General features: G+C 41.9%; 1 protein-coding gene across 1 annotated transcript; it reads right to left on the reverse strand.

The window, feature by feature from the left end:
* Window positions 1–885: 885 nt before the first annotated feature.
* On the reverse strand, window positions 886–15,300 carry slc30a2 (solute carrier family 30 member 2). The gene is made up of 8 exons (XM_041959058.1): window positions 15,218–15,300; window positions 7,150–7,361; window positions 6,487–6,633; window positions 4,955–5,108; window positions 4,458–4,671; window positions 3,772–3,877; window positions 2,188–2,322; window positions 886–1,031 (listed from the first exon to the last, which is right to left on the reverse strand). Exons 1-8 carry the CDS (start codon window positions 15,298–15,300, stop codon window positions 886–888), a joined length of 1,197 nt encoding a protein of 398 aa, XP_041814992.1.
* Window positions 15,301–15,509: the final 209 nt, after the last annotated feature.

The following is a 15,509-nucleotide window of genomic DNA, read 5'->3' on the forward strand; positions in this document are numbered from 1 at the left end:
TCAAACCAGTTTTCTCCTGAAATATTTGCATAAATAGAATCTGTTGCATTGCTTGAATTTACTCTCGATATCTATTTTAAAAGTTTAGTGATGTAGAAATCAAACAGAAATTCAGAAACATTCGGTTCTGTGGTGCTTCTATCATCCGACACACAGCACACAATGCACTCGTGACCTCGTCCTGTTTCTACTTTTATGCTGACGATGCTGCTGCTGTTCGTCAAGATCATATTAATACAAACTTTATGGCAGCTTATTTCCCAGGACGTCTTGCACGTAACAACCCTGAAGGACACATACGCAGGTAAAATGCTTCTTGTCAATCAGCTTTGATTTGAGCTAGCTGCTAGCCGGCTAACAAGTCTAGTGAGCACATCTCGCTTTTATAGATATTTTTTACATTTATCAGTGAGTGTCATTTCATGTGGAGTCCTGCAATGTGGTCTTTGTGTTTAGTGGTTTTGGTGACGGGGGCTCAGAATTTCAGATGACAAGAAAGAAATAAGTTGGAAGAGGTTTCGTGGCTCTGTTGCACATTTTTAGGACGGGACCTACATTTTAGTCTTGACAGATTTCTTTACAGTCCAGCACCTCATCAAGCCTCGAGAAATTGTCCCAGTATTTCTTAAAAACTGTGCAACCTTGAGGACTGGAGTCCCCTTTTAAAGAGCGACTAGGGTTTAGTTGGTCTGTTCCATGTTAGCATGGAGCTTCAGCACACATGGGTGATTTCGTTGTCTAATTTCTTGTGACTCAATGGCAAACACAACCAAAAACTCTTTCTACTCCGTCAACAGGAGGCTGGTCCAGCTCACCCAGAGGGGATGGAAATGAGCCCCGGTCCGTGTCCTGTAGGGTCCAGTCTTGTCCGGTCCAGTGTCAGTGTCAGTCACTGGGGTCCTGGCAGTGGGAGCAGTGGCTCATGTCTTCAGAGTAGAGCTCCACCTGGATGGTGATGCTGTGGAAACCGAACTTGGTGTGGAGCAGATCGGTGGCTTCCTGCAGCACAGACTGAGCGTCGGCTCCCTCGTCTGCCGCGACAGGAGAAAGTGGAAAACAGTTTAGGAGATGTTGTTCTGCCACTTTAATCTCTCTATTCTTCTTTTTGGTTTCACACATGTTTAAAGGACGAGATGAACCTTGTGCTGATAGAGATCAGGTTTGAAATCTGCATGAAATGAGCGATCAGACTGGAGAACATGTAGTTCTTCTCCACAGTCACATTAATTTCACCCAGATGCACGTTTAGATTAAAGGATAACTTACGATTTTTACAACCTGGACCTTATTTGTAGCATTAAATACGACCATTCACCCAGACAACTTTGGTGGCATTTGGAGTCGTTTTGAAGAAATTAGCCCCAGAGGAGCGGCGCGTATATCTGTATAATGCGAGTACTCGGGGCATCCATGCGCAGCCTCTATATAACGCATAATCTGCAGCGAAACTCGTTCATATTCCAATATTTTGTTCTGATATGCTGGTGCTATTCCCCTCTGAGCCCGTGGTGGCATGTTATCAACATCCGGCGTCTCTAGGCAACTACCTCTGACGTGGATGATGTCATTACCGAACGCCGCGCGCTGCGAGCATCCAGCCACAACACGGCTGACTCTGCGGTGGTCGGCTACGAATACGCAATAACGAACCACAGCTGTGCCAAACTACAGCTAAACTAGCCGACCGCCGGCTCAGAGGGGAATAGCACCAGCATATCATAACTAAATATTGGAATATGAACGAGTTTCAGCAGATTATGCGTTATATAGAGGCTGCGCATGGATGCCCCGAGTACTCGCATTATACGGATATACGCGCCGCTCCTCTGGGGCTAATTTCTTCAAAATAACTCCAAATGCCACCAAAGTTGTCTGGGTGAGTAAATGGTCGTATTTAATGCTACAAATAAGGTCCAGGTTGTAAAAAACGAAAGTTATCCTTTAATGATGTTTTTATACAATACAGGTCAGCTGAAGGTGAAATCTGTTTTTCCACCACTGGACTGAATGTGGTGAAGTCATTGACCAGTAAAAACAAGGCAAAATAACATCATTTCAGTGCTGACTTTACCATCAAGTCAACTTTATTAAAAAGCACAAATTTCTATTGCACAAAATCACAAACTTCTATTCTACTCTCAGTCCTCAGTATTGGTGTAGGTCATAGATGTAGGTGTGTTACGTTACCTATGGCCAGGTGAACAGAGACCAGTGCCTGGCCCAGAGTCAGAGCCCAGAGGTGCAGACAGTGCATAGACTTCACAGCCTTCACAGACAGCAGGACCTCCTTCACTGAGTTGAACTCAATTCCTTTAGGAGACCCTGAAAAACAGCAGGCCACAAATTAAAGCACAGCAGCTCCAATCACACGTCTGCTAACGTGCTCGTGTGCATGGCTGCAGACACCGACCTCACATTTCTGAGGATAATTGAAGCCTGTTTGTCTTGTTTTTATTCGTGTTCATGTTCACCAAACGTTTCATTAGCTACGTAGGTTTGTAGAGCCGTACAGCACAGTTCACTGCTTTCCAAGTGGCCTGTAGTTATTTTATAGAGACACTGATTGTAGACACCAGAGGCCTGTTTCTGGCTCTGCCCTCTTGGGAGGGTCGACTTCAGGAAGTTCAGTGATGTGAAAAGAGAATTTCAAAATGTCCCAAACAGTGTTGAGTCATCCCCAGGATGTGGCCATCTGTGATGCTGCTCTTTGTTCGACAGAAACCAAAAAGCTGAAACGGCCAACTGAGGTTTTTGTACTTACTCATCAAAATCCTGGTGCTAATCACTGCAGAACATGTGTGTGTGATCTGACATCAGTCCAGCCATCTACAGACATCTACAGAGACCTAGTCAACCTGGACATGACAGCCCACAGCATCACGTGACGCTGACCTCAGATGAGGTCAAACTTTAGCAGCTTAATCTCTGCTGCAGGGGGGGTGAAACATCTGTGTGTTAGTCATAAATGCCTCTTCATCCTGAGCCTCCTGGAGGAATACTTCTACATTTTGGTTAATGTGTGTATTTGCTTTCCTGCCAAGAGTTAATGGGAAGATCGATGCCACCCTTAGCTTAGCATAAAGACTGGAAGCAGGGGTAAAGAGCTAGCCTGGCTCTTTTCAAAGGCTAAGAAAATTACCTACCAGCACCTCAAATGCTAACAATTAAAATCAACATGTTTGATTACTGAGGTTTCAGCCATCTCCATTAACGAGTCATGTTTCTACACCAGATTTCTACAGGTGTGGTGGAGTATCCCCTTGAGCAAGGCACTTAACCCCCCATATATGCTCCCTGGGCGCCTGATGCGGCAGCCCACTGCTCCTGTGTGTTCCACTGCATGTTGCATGTGCATGTGTGTGTTTCAAAAACAGTGATGGGTGAAATGCAGATAATAATTTCCCAGTTTGGGATCAATAAAGTGAATAAAATAAAAAAATAATAAATAATATTAAAAAAAACATATATCGTGGCAATTAGTGAGCTTTTGTTGGAGGGATTTGTTACCTTTGGACGGGGTTGGGCAAGCTGTTTTCCCCTGTTTCCAGTATTTATGCTAAGCTAAGCTAACCTGCAGCAGGCTAGTTTCATATGTAGCAGACAAGTATGAGAGTGGTATCGATCTTCTCATCTAACTCTCAGAAAGAAAGTGAATAAGTCTGTTTCCCAAATGTCAAACTTCACTAACTACTACACTGTGTGTTTTTGTTATAACAGATTCATTTTTAAGTATCAGAGAAAAATCAGTTCATTGATCTCCAAGTGAGGCACCTTCCATGAGTATCCTGAAGACGTCTCTGAGGATGGTGACGGTGGTGCAGAGGACAAAGACGGAGAACAGGAACGTACAGATGGGATCTGCAACTTTATACTCAGGCTGAAAGAGAGAAAGTAGGTTATGGAGACTTGAAGGAGATTAAAGGGACATCAGATGGTGTTTTTTCCACAGTCACAAACCGCTAAAGTGCTCGGGGGCAAAACACAAAAAGGGGAACATCTTGCACGATGATGGAAATATTTAACCCTTTCATCCATAATAAACAGGATGCAGAGTGAACGAAAGCATTCATGCTTTTTTCCCCCACTTCATTAAAATATGTCTTTAAATTACATTTGAGATTACTGTGATGCTTTTACAGTAAAATAACCCTTTAAAGTGAGTTTTTTGGAATTATGTATTTTAGAAAATACTTAATAAAATGTAGTAAATTGACTATTTTGATCCTGAAAAATGAAAAATCAATTCAGTGCACATGAATGTTATAGAAAAGCTCCTGAAACAGGATTGAGACCATTAACTAGTTGAAACCAGAATAATAACAGGAGCTCATACTTGTAATTCCAGTCAAACTGCATTAAACAGGGCGGAAGGATCGTATTTGACTTTTATTAAAGCGCCAACATCAGCGAACTGACATTTCAGTCTCACCCTAACATGAACGTGATCTATATCTGACCCGAAAGTAGATGATGGTCGCCGCCACCATGACACCGACACTCTGCAGCAGGTCCCCGACCACGTGGATGAAGGCGGCGCGGACGCTCGTGTTGCCGTGGCCACTGAGGAGCGAGTGGGAGTGGCCGACGGGACTCCGCCCGTCCTCGTCGATCTGGTGATAACCGCTGCCGTGGGCGTGGAAGGTGGTGGAATGATGGAGGATGTAGGCCATGCTGCAGAAACAAAGAGGTACTTTAACGTAGTATCTTATTAGCATTTAGCCATATAGTTTTTGTGATCTTCTGCACATCTTGAATGCAGCTCTGGAATTAGCATTCACATTAACACACCTGCCATTCTGACACGCATGCATGGATGCATTAATGACGTTTAAAGAAGCGTCTTTGTTGCACACAACAAAAAATCACAGAAGTGTGCAGCTTTAAATTGAATTTTTGCCTTGTCGTAGTGATGTCATGTACCACATTAACATCCATTCTGCTGAGAACCACTCACATTATGTTGACGATGACAGCACACCCGGAGGTGACTAACATGACGTGGCCATCTATCTCATAGTCGTTGCGTACAATCCTCTCGATGGCTAAATAGACCAGAGCCCCCGTGACGATCCAGATGGAAATGACTGAGATGAACGCTCCGAGGATCTCTGCGGAGAGAGGAGAGGCCTGAGTCCTGATCACTTCAACGCAGTGAAACAGTTCATCACGCTCAGTGCAGGAGAATCACAGGTCTGTCTGAACACCACAGTAACACATGAAGTCCCTCAAAGGGGGAGCGTCACTGTCAAACCACTGACAGACACAAAACATACGCTCACAACAGAGACCCAGGCACAGGTAGCACAGGTGTAACGTCGTATTCATCCTCACACTCAGCAACTTAGAAATATAATTGAAGTGTAGAAAAGTCAATACAAATGCACTTTCACTGTTTGTACTTAATCCAGAGTATGCTTCACATATACTTTTAAAAAGTTTACTTCTAAACAGATGTCATTAAGTTATTTAATTGTATTGAAATAAATATGCTAATTCTGCAATACTTAAAGTGGTATTTCAAATAGTGCTTAGGTGTACTTTTAAAAAGTGTACTAAATTACAAAGTATACTTATTTTAGGTCCTTTGTAGTACTGTAGTTAAGTGTTCTTTAGTTTCACTCCATTATATTTCCAACACATTTCACTGGTGGACTTCAGGACACTGACAGTTTGTAAAATGTGCCAATTTAGCATTTATTTACACTTCAAGTATATTCAAGTATTACTCAAGTGGTACTCAGGGACTACTTGAATACACTGAAGGCAACAAAAATAGCACAAAGTGTACTTGGCACATTCTGCAGAAAGTATACTTTAAGTATAATATGATTTCACCTGGGCAACAACATACAGAAACACTGCAAGTAGCACAGACAAGAAGAAACTGTTTCCAGGGGACAGTAAAAAGTGCCGAACGCAGCTGAGACTAGTTTAGGTCTATGACTGATGCTACTGAAGTCGGCTCTCTGTGGTGTTGGGAAATGAGCTAAAATGTAGGTTTTTTGGTTTTGTCTTTGTGTTTTCTCAGTTTTGTTGTCCAGTTGGTGAAGAGGTTTTCTTAATTTGCTCATGTTTGGTTTATTTGCATGTGTTTTCTTAAGGTAAAGTGTGTTTAGCTCTCATAGCCACATTTGGGAGTCAGGTACGATGCAGTTTTTGTGCTCAGATGTTACGAACTTAAGAATTAAATGATTACTCTGAAATATTAGACGGGCAGAAAATCTGAATGGAAAAAACTGAAAATGAACTGAATGCAGCTTCTCCACAAAGAGCAGTTCTAAACCTGCCAACAGGCACCACCTGAAGGAAGGGAAAGGGACTGGACTGGACTAAAACGGCAAGATTTTAACCAAGAACTGTTTCCTGTTAGTCAGTGATTCTTTAATATATATATCAATCAATAAATACTAATCTTCCATCCGTCCAAACATCCGTCTTTCCTCACTCCATCCATCCGCTCAGAGGTATCCGATCCCTCGTCCTCACCTGATCTGTGCCAGCCAAAGTTCATGGTTTTGGTGGGCGGTCTGGAGGAGATCCACAGGGAGAACAGGCTCACCATCATACTGCCAAAATCTGTCAGGAGGTGGGCCGCATCCGTCATGATGGCCAGGCTGTGGGCCAGGTAGCCCCCTGTGGGAAACCGCGACAGGTTGGCTTCACGTCTCTGAGCTAATGCTTTACAGCTGTTGCACTTCTAGCCGAGTCTTTGCATTAAAGGTTTTAACATCGCTGTTGTTTTATCAAGAATGTGACTTTAAAAACTTGCTGATAAGGACTCTGTCCTCTGACCAATAACACCTTCAACCTCTAATAACACCTATCTCAGCCATTTAAAGGTTTGTTAAACCTGTAATTTAATGCAGCTACAAACTGTGATATATATTAATACTCAGATGCAGAGTAATGCCTCAGGTAAAAGAGACGCGATATTATTTTATGTCATCATAAACATCTGGGCAATCAGCCAGTGAATTTAAAACACCATTTTATACTGTTGGCCATAAAAAGTTTGAAGCTTTGTTCTTTGCAGTTTCTTTGTTTGAGAGAGAAACATGAGCAGTATTTCCATTATCATGACATCACATCAGTGTGAGAGGGTTTTGTTTCCCTTCAGAAGCAGTGACTTTGTGATATGAACACTGTTACCTATGACTTCGCCAATCATGAAGACGAGGCAGACGGCTGAAGCGATGTACAGTTTCTTCTTGGCCAGCAGCTTGTCCACGCTGTCCTCGCACGCCAAGGCTTTGGTCCCGTGGCAGTGGGCGCCGACGGGCCGCTTCAGCTCGATGGCGCCGGCCATGCCTCCATTCTTAAAAGGGAAGTCGGGATATTGCTCTTTGGAGTCTGGAAAGGAGCTGCGGGGATACAGAAGGTGTGTGTTCATGAAGAGCCTCTGTGAGTAGCACACTTCTGGGGACTTATATTGGCATTGGGATTTGTTCAGTATACTGAGCATCGAGTGAACTGATTTTTTGAGTAACTGTTGCTGCAGAGCACAGTATTGTTTAGAAGAGCCACAATAAGTGGAAACAGATCTTATCCTGATTAAGTGTGTTACAATCAATGTTCGCTATAGTGGAAGAGTGGCGAGACTGGTCAACCACTGAAGAGCGAGGTGGAATCGATGAGTGAGGTGGGCTGAAAACAGACTCCTCCTTTTAAGCTGAGTTGGCTTTTTATCTGGTAAGCACAGATCTGGTGATCTGCAGGTCCAAAACGATTCAGACATTTAGGTTATTTCTGGGATAAATCTTTTAGAAATGTAATTTTTTGATGACAAGGCTGCAATTAAAGTTTTTAAATTCATATCATGACTGGGTGGGTCAACGACTCACATGTGACCTCAACAACACCTGAGGTGTGAACGATCCTGCAAGAGGATAGAGGCCTGGGACTGAGAACTGAAGGAGCCTCTGGAATCAGAGGTCTTCTAGAACCTCAAACAAGTCCAGTCGGCTTTATACAGCACTTAGATGCACCAGGACCTGGATGAAGGAGAATCTTCACAGATAGGTTGAGGCCAGTTGGACCTTAGATGCCTTTTGACCTAAAACTCATCAATTTAATGCTTGTCTGACATTTTGATGTCACAGCCATAAAATGAAAATCTCTTCGGTTGACAAAGAGCATCAAAGAAGACTAATAGTCTACAGCAGGCATGTCAAACTTATTCCATAAAGGGCCGTGTGGCTGCAGGTTTTCATTCCAACCAAGAAGGAGCACACCAGGCTGGAATCAATTAATCAGCTGATCTCAGTGTTCAGCTGCTAACTAATTGATTTCTTGATGTTGATTGGTTGGCCTGCTATGCTCCTCCTTGGTTCGAACTAAAACCTGCAGCCACACGGCCCTTTATGGAATCAGTTTGACATATGTGGTCTACAGCCACGCTAGTTGCTCTGTGAGGCTGCACTTAGGCACAGTGGTGCTTTGTGCTAAATGCTAACATCAGCATGCTAGCATGCTCACCCCCACGTCACATGATGGTGGTCAGATCGCCAAAGTCTGCAGGATTCGTTGTCTGGGCACCATGAATGTCTCCTGGCGATCCATCCAAAGGTTGTTAACATATTTCAGTCTGGACTGGAGCGACTGACGGATGGACATCCATCCATTGAGCTGTTTAGATCAAGGCCTTCCCAATTACAGTTACAGTATTATTGATCTGTATGGTTTCAATCAAACAGCATCACATCTGTCTATGGAGCTTTTTTAACGTTGGTTACAGTGATTTCCAAAGCATTTACAGTTCGGCCTGGGAATGACGCATGTTTGCTTCACCTCTGGCAACAAAGTAACCTGGATTTCATCATGAGAACAAAACAAAACGCTGACTTCTCCATTTTCCTCACACACACACACACACACACACACACACACACACACACTCAGGTTGCAGTTCTTGCCATGTGCAGTGAGGGAGAGCTGTGATGATGCGGGTAATGAGGTGGAAAAAAACTAATTTGGGCTCACTTGAGATAACCACACACACACTTAATGTCACACACTTCACATGGGAGATTGCCAGTGTTTCATGATTAGCCTTTATCTCACACACACACACACACACACACGTCTTAGGGGATGTCCGAGCTGAAAAGAAGCAGCCAAGTGGAAAACAGATTCTGTTCAATTATACCACTGGGACATGAGAGCAAACGCCCCCCAAACACATGTACATTAGCACAGCACACACGTAGCCTCCGCACATATACACAGTGGAGCTCTGAAACCTGAGGGCGGCATTGTGTTCAAACATGAGCATGTTGTTATTACGATAAAACAGACTCACTGTCTTTAAAACATTTATCCACGGCTGAATATGGATAATACAAACCACAGAACACCCACAAAAACAGTGACAAAACATGGAGGCTTTGCACATTATCAAGGCAGGAGAAGTGGATGCTAGCTTAGACAGAACTCTCCTAGCTAGCATCTGTAGGTTTTCTCATAAAGGGTTTTTTTCACTAGTTTGTCTTTTTTTTCTGTTCATTTTCTGAAATAAATGAACATTTATACAGAACTGGAAAGTGGATTTAATCACTTCCATTATTATTTTAACAAGATGATTGTTTTGTTAGCATTTAGCTGCAAGGTTCGCGCTGTGTGAGTTGGCTTTGTGCTTTTTGAGCTAAAACTCATCAGCTGACCCTTCAAAGTCCTCTTGAAGTCTAGTAAACAAAAGCAGGCTTCTCATTTCTGCTGGCAATTGTGATTATTTTTAATTTTTTTATTTTTTTGCTAAAATGATGACTCACGCTAACAGATTTTATAAGTGTAGTCAGCTAATGTAAGATAATGCTAATGCTTAGCCTCATATACTCTTCAGATGAGTCAGATTTCAGCCGATGGAGCTCACTGATGTTTTCTTGTATGCAGTCGGTACTCTTTGGAAAACAAATCTGTTATAATGCCGGTGGACAAAATGTTTTATATCTGATATTTACTTTCCAACCAAAATATCACAACATGAGGTGAACATTTAGCTGTTTTTGACCGCCGTCTTTTCCCCGACTTGTTCTGGGAAATAAAGACGGACTGTTTGAACACATTAACTTGTTTTCACATGTGGTGCTGCTCTTTGTTTCTCACAGCTCTTAAGCTTCATATTATTTCGCTCAGATGGAAGAACAGGTGTGTTAGCTCATCGCCATCTCCTCGTGTCCAAATGTCAAAGTGTTTTTTAGCGAGACCGAACCCTGAGTTACTCCCCTTCCTTCACATTTGGCACCTGTCTTCACGGGTTAGCTCTTGTTTAAGCGTTAGCGTGAACTGCTGAATGAACCACTCCAAAGGCAATAAAGAGCTTTACAGTTATTGCCGTTGCCTTACGGCTCATATTTAATCTCACATGTCTGACGAAGTGGTTTGAGCCTTCCTGCAGCGATCATCCTGCCCACAGCAGCGTGTTAGCATGTAGCTGTATATGAGGCACTGAATCAAGCTCGTTGTAGATGCTGCGTTAAGTTCTTGTTTGGCAGCAATAAGCGCGTGTTGTGTCGTCTAAATATTAGAGATCATCTGTTAGTGAATATCCTGCAGGGCAGGTGTGTTGTGTCTGTTGGCTCACCAACAGTCAGTGTCAGCAGTGCAGGGACCTGAGGGAATATTCAGTCATCTGTGAAATGATATGAGCCCTCAGACGAGCTGTCCACTGAAAAAAATAACCATCAAGCATTTAAATATCGCTGCAGTCTGCCATATCAACAATATTTTATATATTGATCACTATGGGTCTCTAGCAACCTGTTCAGCTGCCTTCATATCAGCTATTTTTCTGACTCTGGCACAGGAGCATGTCGTCCACTTCTTAGTCTCTCCAACACAACCTTGTAACCAAGGCAACAGCCATCAGCGATATAGCGACCAGAGCAGATGTTTTTGAAATGCTGAAAAGATCTGAGATTCAGAGGTCTGGAACCAGCCTCATGGTTGTGGTCGGTCCACCACTTTGATCCAGACTGAAATATCTCAGCAGCTATCAGACGGACTGGCATCAGGTTTTGTGCAGACATTCAGGTTCCCAGAGGGTGCATCCTAATGACTTTGGTGATCCCCTTTCATCTAGCGCCATCATCTGGTCAGTATTTCAGGTTGACTAACACTTTGTCGTACGTCGAAATACCTGAAAAACGAATGGCACTCCCATCAACCTGCGCTACTTTATGTTCCTAATCAGTAAATGTTAGCATGACAGCATGCTAAGCTATAATGGCAAACATTATATGTGCTTTTATCAGAAGTTAGTAAGTCTTTAAGTAAGTCTTTTATTTAGTTAGTAAGTCTTTGAGTCAAACCAGTGGTTTGTTTGTCTTGTCAAAGTCAACACTTTCCAATAAATGTTTTCTGTGATAACTTATAGAGTATCAATAACTTGTGACTCTTGAAATTGACAGTATTTTAACAATGATTTAACTGTTTATTCAATTTAATGATTTGTTTTAGGCAGACCATCTTTATAGCTGCATCTGTTTGAACAGTTCGTTGCACTCATCTTTGGTACATTAGGGTGCAAGTTATGAGGCTGGGGACCAAAGCCATGAAAAGTCTGCTGGCCTCACTGGTCATTACGGGGAGGGGGGGCAGACCCAGCATCTCCTGCCAGACACCCATTAGCCCTTAGCCCATTATGCTGCCAGAAAAATCACAATTATCAGTGAGGAAACGATCCAACAAATAGGCTTTGGTAAATACAGCTGGGTAACATCATGAGGACGCAGTAATACGACAGTAAGTGATGTAATGAGGGGAGGGTCTGTGATCTGAGTCAGCTGAATGATGGGCTTTACACACTCTGTCCAGTCTAAATGTTTTCTCTGGTTTTCTATGTTTTTGGAGTTTTCTGCTTGTTTGTACCATAAGTTGTCATGACTTCAGATTTTTTCTGACTTCAGATTTGTATTTTTTATGTAACTGGTACAAAAATCTGTCCACATCTGTTATCTCAGCTTTAACTGTTTCTAAACTGATCATACTGAGTTTGTTGACTGTTGGTCAGTCAGGGAGAACGTGTGAGGTTTTGGAAAGTTGGTGAAACAAAGGTGCAGGCCCAGAACCGGGATCAGAACCAGAACCAGGACTGCGACCGAGACTAGGGACGTTACGCTTGCAGTATGTGATGTACGTCTCAACCTCTACTTCACCAGTCGTCAAATTATCATCATTTTCTGTATATATTGTGTATACTGTTGGGTAGTTTGATACATATCATGTACAAAAGGTGATGAACTTAAAAAACAAGATAATAATGCATCATATTTATCGGTTATTCATATGTTTAGTAAATCAAATCATCTGAAAAGTGACCAGTAGCTAATGCTGTCAGATAAATGTCGTAAATGTCTGAATTGTACTGCAGCAGAAGTATAAAGTAGCATAAAATGGGAATACTCAAGAAAAGTATCAGTTATTGGCCATTAATAAGAGATTTTGGGTTGACTGAATATCTTTATTTTTTTGGACGACACTTTGGTCTCTGAGGACTTGTGATTGGTGTTTTGGGGATTTTTTTGATCAAAAGATTAATCATTTAATCAAGAGAAAAATTATAGATAAATGATAAATGAAAAATAATCATTGATTCCAGCTCTGGTCGTTTTTGCTCTTTAGATCATCATGAAGCATCTGGACCAACTCATCAACGAGAACAGAAGCTGGTCTGATCAATTAATAACAGCCTGTTATTGATGACTTACAAACTGTTACTGATGGCCTGACAGAAACTCCTGAAATTCTTTTATTAATTATTAATTATGTGAGTCTGACTGCAACTAACACTAAAGACTATTTTCATTATCAATTAATCCACCAATTATTTACTTGATTAATCAATTCATCATTTCCCCTGTAAGATGTGAAAAAGTGAAATGTAATAAAGACCAACATGGCGTCTTGTCTGCTGTCTGAATCCTCACAGTAACGAAGCTCAAACCAAAGAATCTTTTGATTTTTGCTTGGAAAATAAACAGCGATTGACAATTAATTTTCTGTGGATTATTTGGTTAATTGGTTAATAATTGTTATTAACTGCTTATAACTGAATGATTTATTAACCATTTATAAACATACATGTTAGAAACCAAAGGGGGTCTCATCAGAAATGGTACCAAAAGTTAAATTGTTTTTTAATTCTGCAGATTATATTATTTAGATTATTCTGTGGAATGTAAAGAAGTACATTTACTCAAGTACTGTACTTAAGTACAGTTTTGATGCAGGCTTACTTGTACTTTTTTAAGCATTTGTAGTTTATACTACTTCATACTTCTATATTTTGAAAACACATCATACATTTTACTCCATTATGTTTAATTTATAAAACAGCTAGTCATTACTTTGCAGAATCACGTTGTTGATATAAAGTATAAATCAATAAATTAAGATTTCAGTTAGTAGTTGAAATTAGCTCCACTGCAACATCAAATGAATGCATCAGTAATGAGAATCCACTGAGATGTATTATTCAGATATTAGTGCTTTTAATTTTTAAACTTGTGCACTTTGATTATAATACTTTTACTTCAGTAATATTTCTGTGTAATATTGTAATGTTTCCACACTGGCATCAGTATTTCTACTGAAGTTAAAGGCCTGAGTTCTTCCTCCGGCTCTGACAATAACCCGCTCTGCTGCCAGCTGGGAAAAAAGCGCTAAAGATGAGTAAATAAACACACGCACGCGCGCACACACACACATGCAATCACGCACACACACGGTGCAAATGGTGCATGAAATCTGCCATATGTACACCCCTCTCTCATTCTCTCTTTCTGTCACGCGCGCGCGCGCACGCACGCGCTGGAGTAAACACGCTCCACCTCTCTGAACTTTAATCATTTCTCTCATTCCGGAAGATATTTTGTTATTTTTCAGAGGCCTAAATGTCCGCAGCTGCACGAGCACGCGCTGTCAGATGAATCACCTCACATGTTTTAAACGTGGTGGATTGATGGACTCTGGAAGGTGAGAAGCAGCTGAGGTGGGGGCATTAAAGAGTTTATCAGAGGGATCAGTTCACTTCCTGCCACCTTCAGTGTGCAGCCTGGACCAGGTGTCGATCAGGTGGGTAAAACCAGGCGCGTCGGGAGGCCTGCGGACGACCCGGTTTCATGCTGTGAGACATGACGACGGGAAATACTTGACCTGGATTAGACTTCACTCGTCCGCATGTCGGCCCATATTTCTGGGGTTAAAGCGGCTGTTGAGAAGGACGCAGAGAGCCAGCAGGTGTTTGTGCAGCAGCTGGCCTGATGTTGAACAGCTGCAGAGGATCTGGTGCAGCAGCTAAAACAGGCCGACAGACGAGCCCGAGCTCATAGAATTTAAATCTTCATTTTTTATCTCATATGTTTTTATGATTTTATAATCATAGCTCGAAAAAGAAGAGGCATCATTTATTTCATATTAAAAACCTTTAAGATTTATGTGTATCAGATGAATGAGACTGATTCAGTGGCTTTGCTGTCAAATCTTCCTCCTTTTTTATTATTTTATAATTTTGACTCCATCTCTTAGATATTTTTTTTTCTAAATGCCTTTAAATATGTATATTTATATACATTAAAGATAATAACCCTCTCTGGATTTATTTGTCTGCCTCCACCTGCAGGTGTATTTTGCTGTTATTCATCGGTGATTTCCGTTCCTTTCCGTCCCATGCAGACTGGACGTGCAGGGAGCTGCTTCATGCCTCCCTAATGACAGATGATGAGTTTTTAGCATTGCTCAGTGAACTGGCCCCGGGGCCATTTGTCACAGGCTGTCCAGAAACAAGCCAAGCATGGAAATGAATTTGTTCATTCACATAAAACAGCCCGCAAGAGCGGCAGCCTGCTTAACATGCACCACAGTAACAACTGCTCCCATCACAGGTTACACACGAGCTTCACAGCAGCGACCTGCGCTCATCCTGCAGAGATCAGGATGTGCTGCTGCAAAATATCCACTTTTCTAACTCAAGCTGCTCAATTTCCTCCAAAATAAAGAAAATCAAATCAATGAAATAAAATAAACTAAATGACAATAATGTTTTTTTTTATTTCCGTTTCTTTAAACTTGACATATTTTCATACTTTTTTCTTCTCTATCCTGCACATTTAAAAAAAATCATATGTCATATTTAACACGCACAGGTAACTTGGCAGGCTCGCCTGTTCCCACATGCATTATTCTCCATGCAGCTGCAATATGAAACATGACATGTTCCCACCTTTGGAGTTTTAAAGAATACGTTTTCGCATTCTTCTCGTGAATCAGCTGAGATTTCTCCGAATTCGCAGCGTTATTATCCATTTATTCCGCCTGGCGCCGGCCGGTGTCCCGTCTGAGAAAAGGAAGAGGTAAAGGTCATTTGTTGTCTTCTGTGGAGGATGCTGCAGGAGTTGCCGGTGAGAGTCGACAGGTCCGGTTCCCTGATCTTCACTCGACGCGGGGAAAAGTCAGCCGAGACCTCATTTCTGTGAGCAGTGACACCTCAGAACAAACCGAGGAATTCCTTCATT

The sequence above is a fragment of the Chelmon rostratus genome, chromosome 18 (assembly GCF_017976325.1).
Source record: "Chelmon rostratus isolate fCheRos1 chromosome 18, fCheRos1.pri, whole genome shotgun sequence".
Classification (NCBI taxonomy): domain Eukaryota; kingdom Metazoa; phylum Chordata; class Actinopteri; order Chaetodontiformes; family Chaetodontidae; genus Chelmon; species Chelmon rostratus.

Coding starts and splice junctions, on each gene's coding strand:
- slc30a2 (XM_041959058.1), bottom strand. CDS start 15,300: ATGGATAATAACGCTGCGAATTCGGAGAAATCTCAGCTGATTCACGAG. Junction 6,634..7,149: donor CATGATTGGCGAAGTCATAG/GTAACAGTGTTC, acceptor GGTTTCCCACAG/GGGGCTACCTGGCCCACAGC. Junction 3,878..4,457: donor CGACCATCATCTACTTTCGG/GTCAGATATAGA, acceptor TCTCTCTTTCAG/CCTGAGTATAAAGTTGCAGA.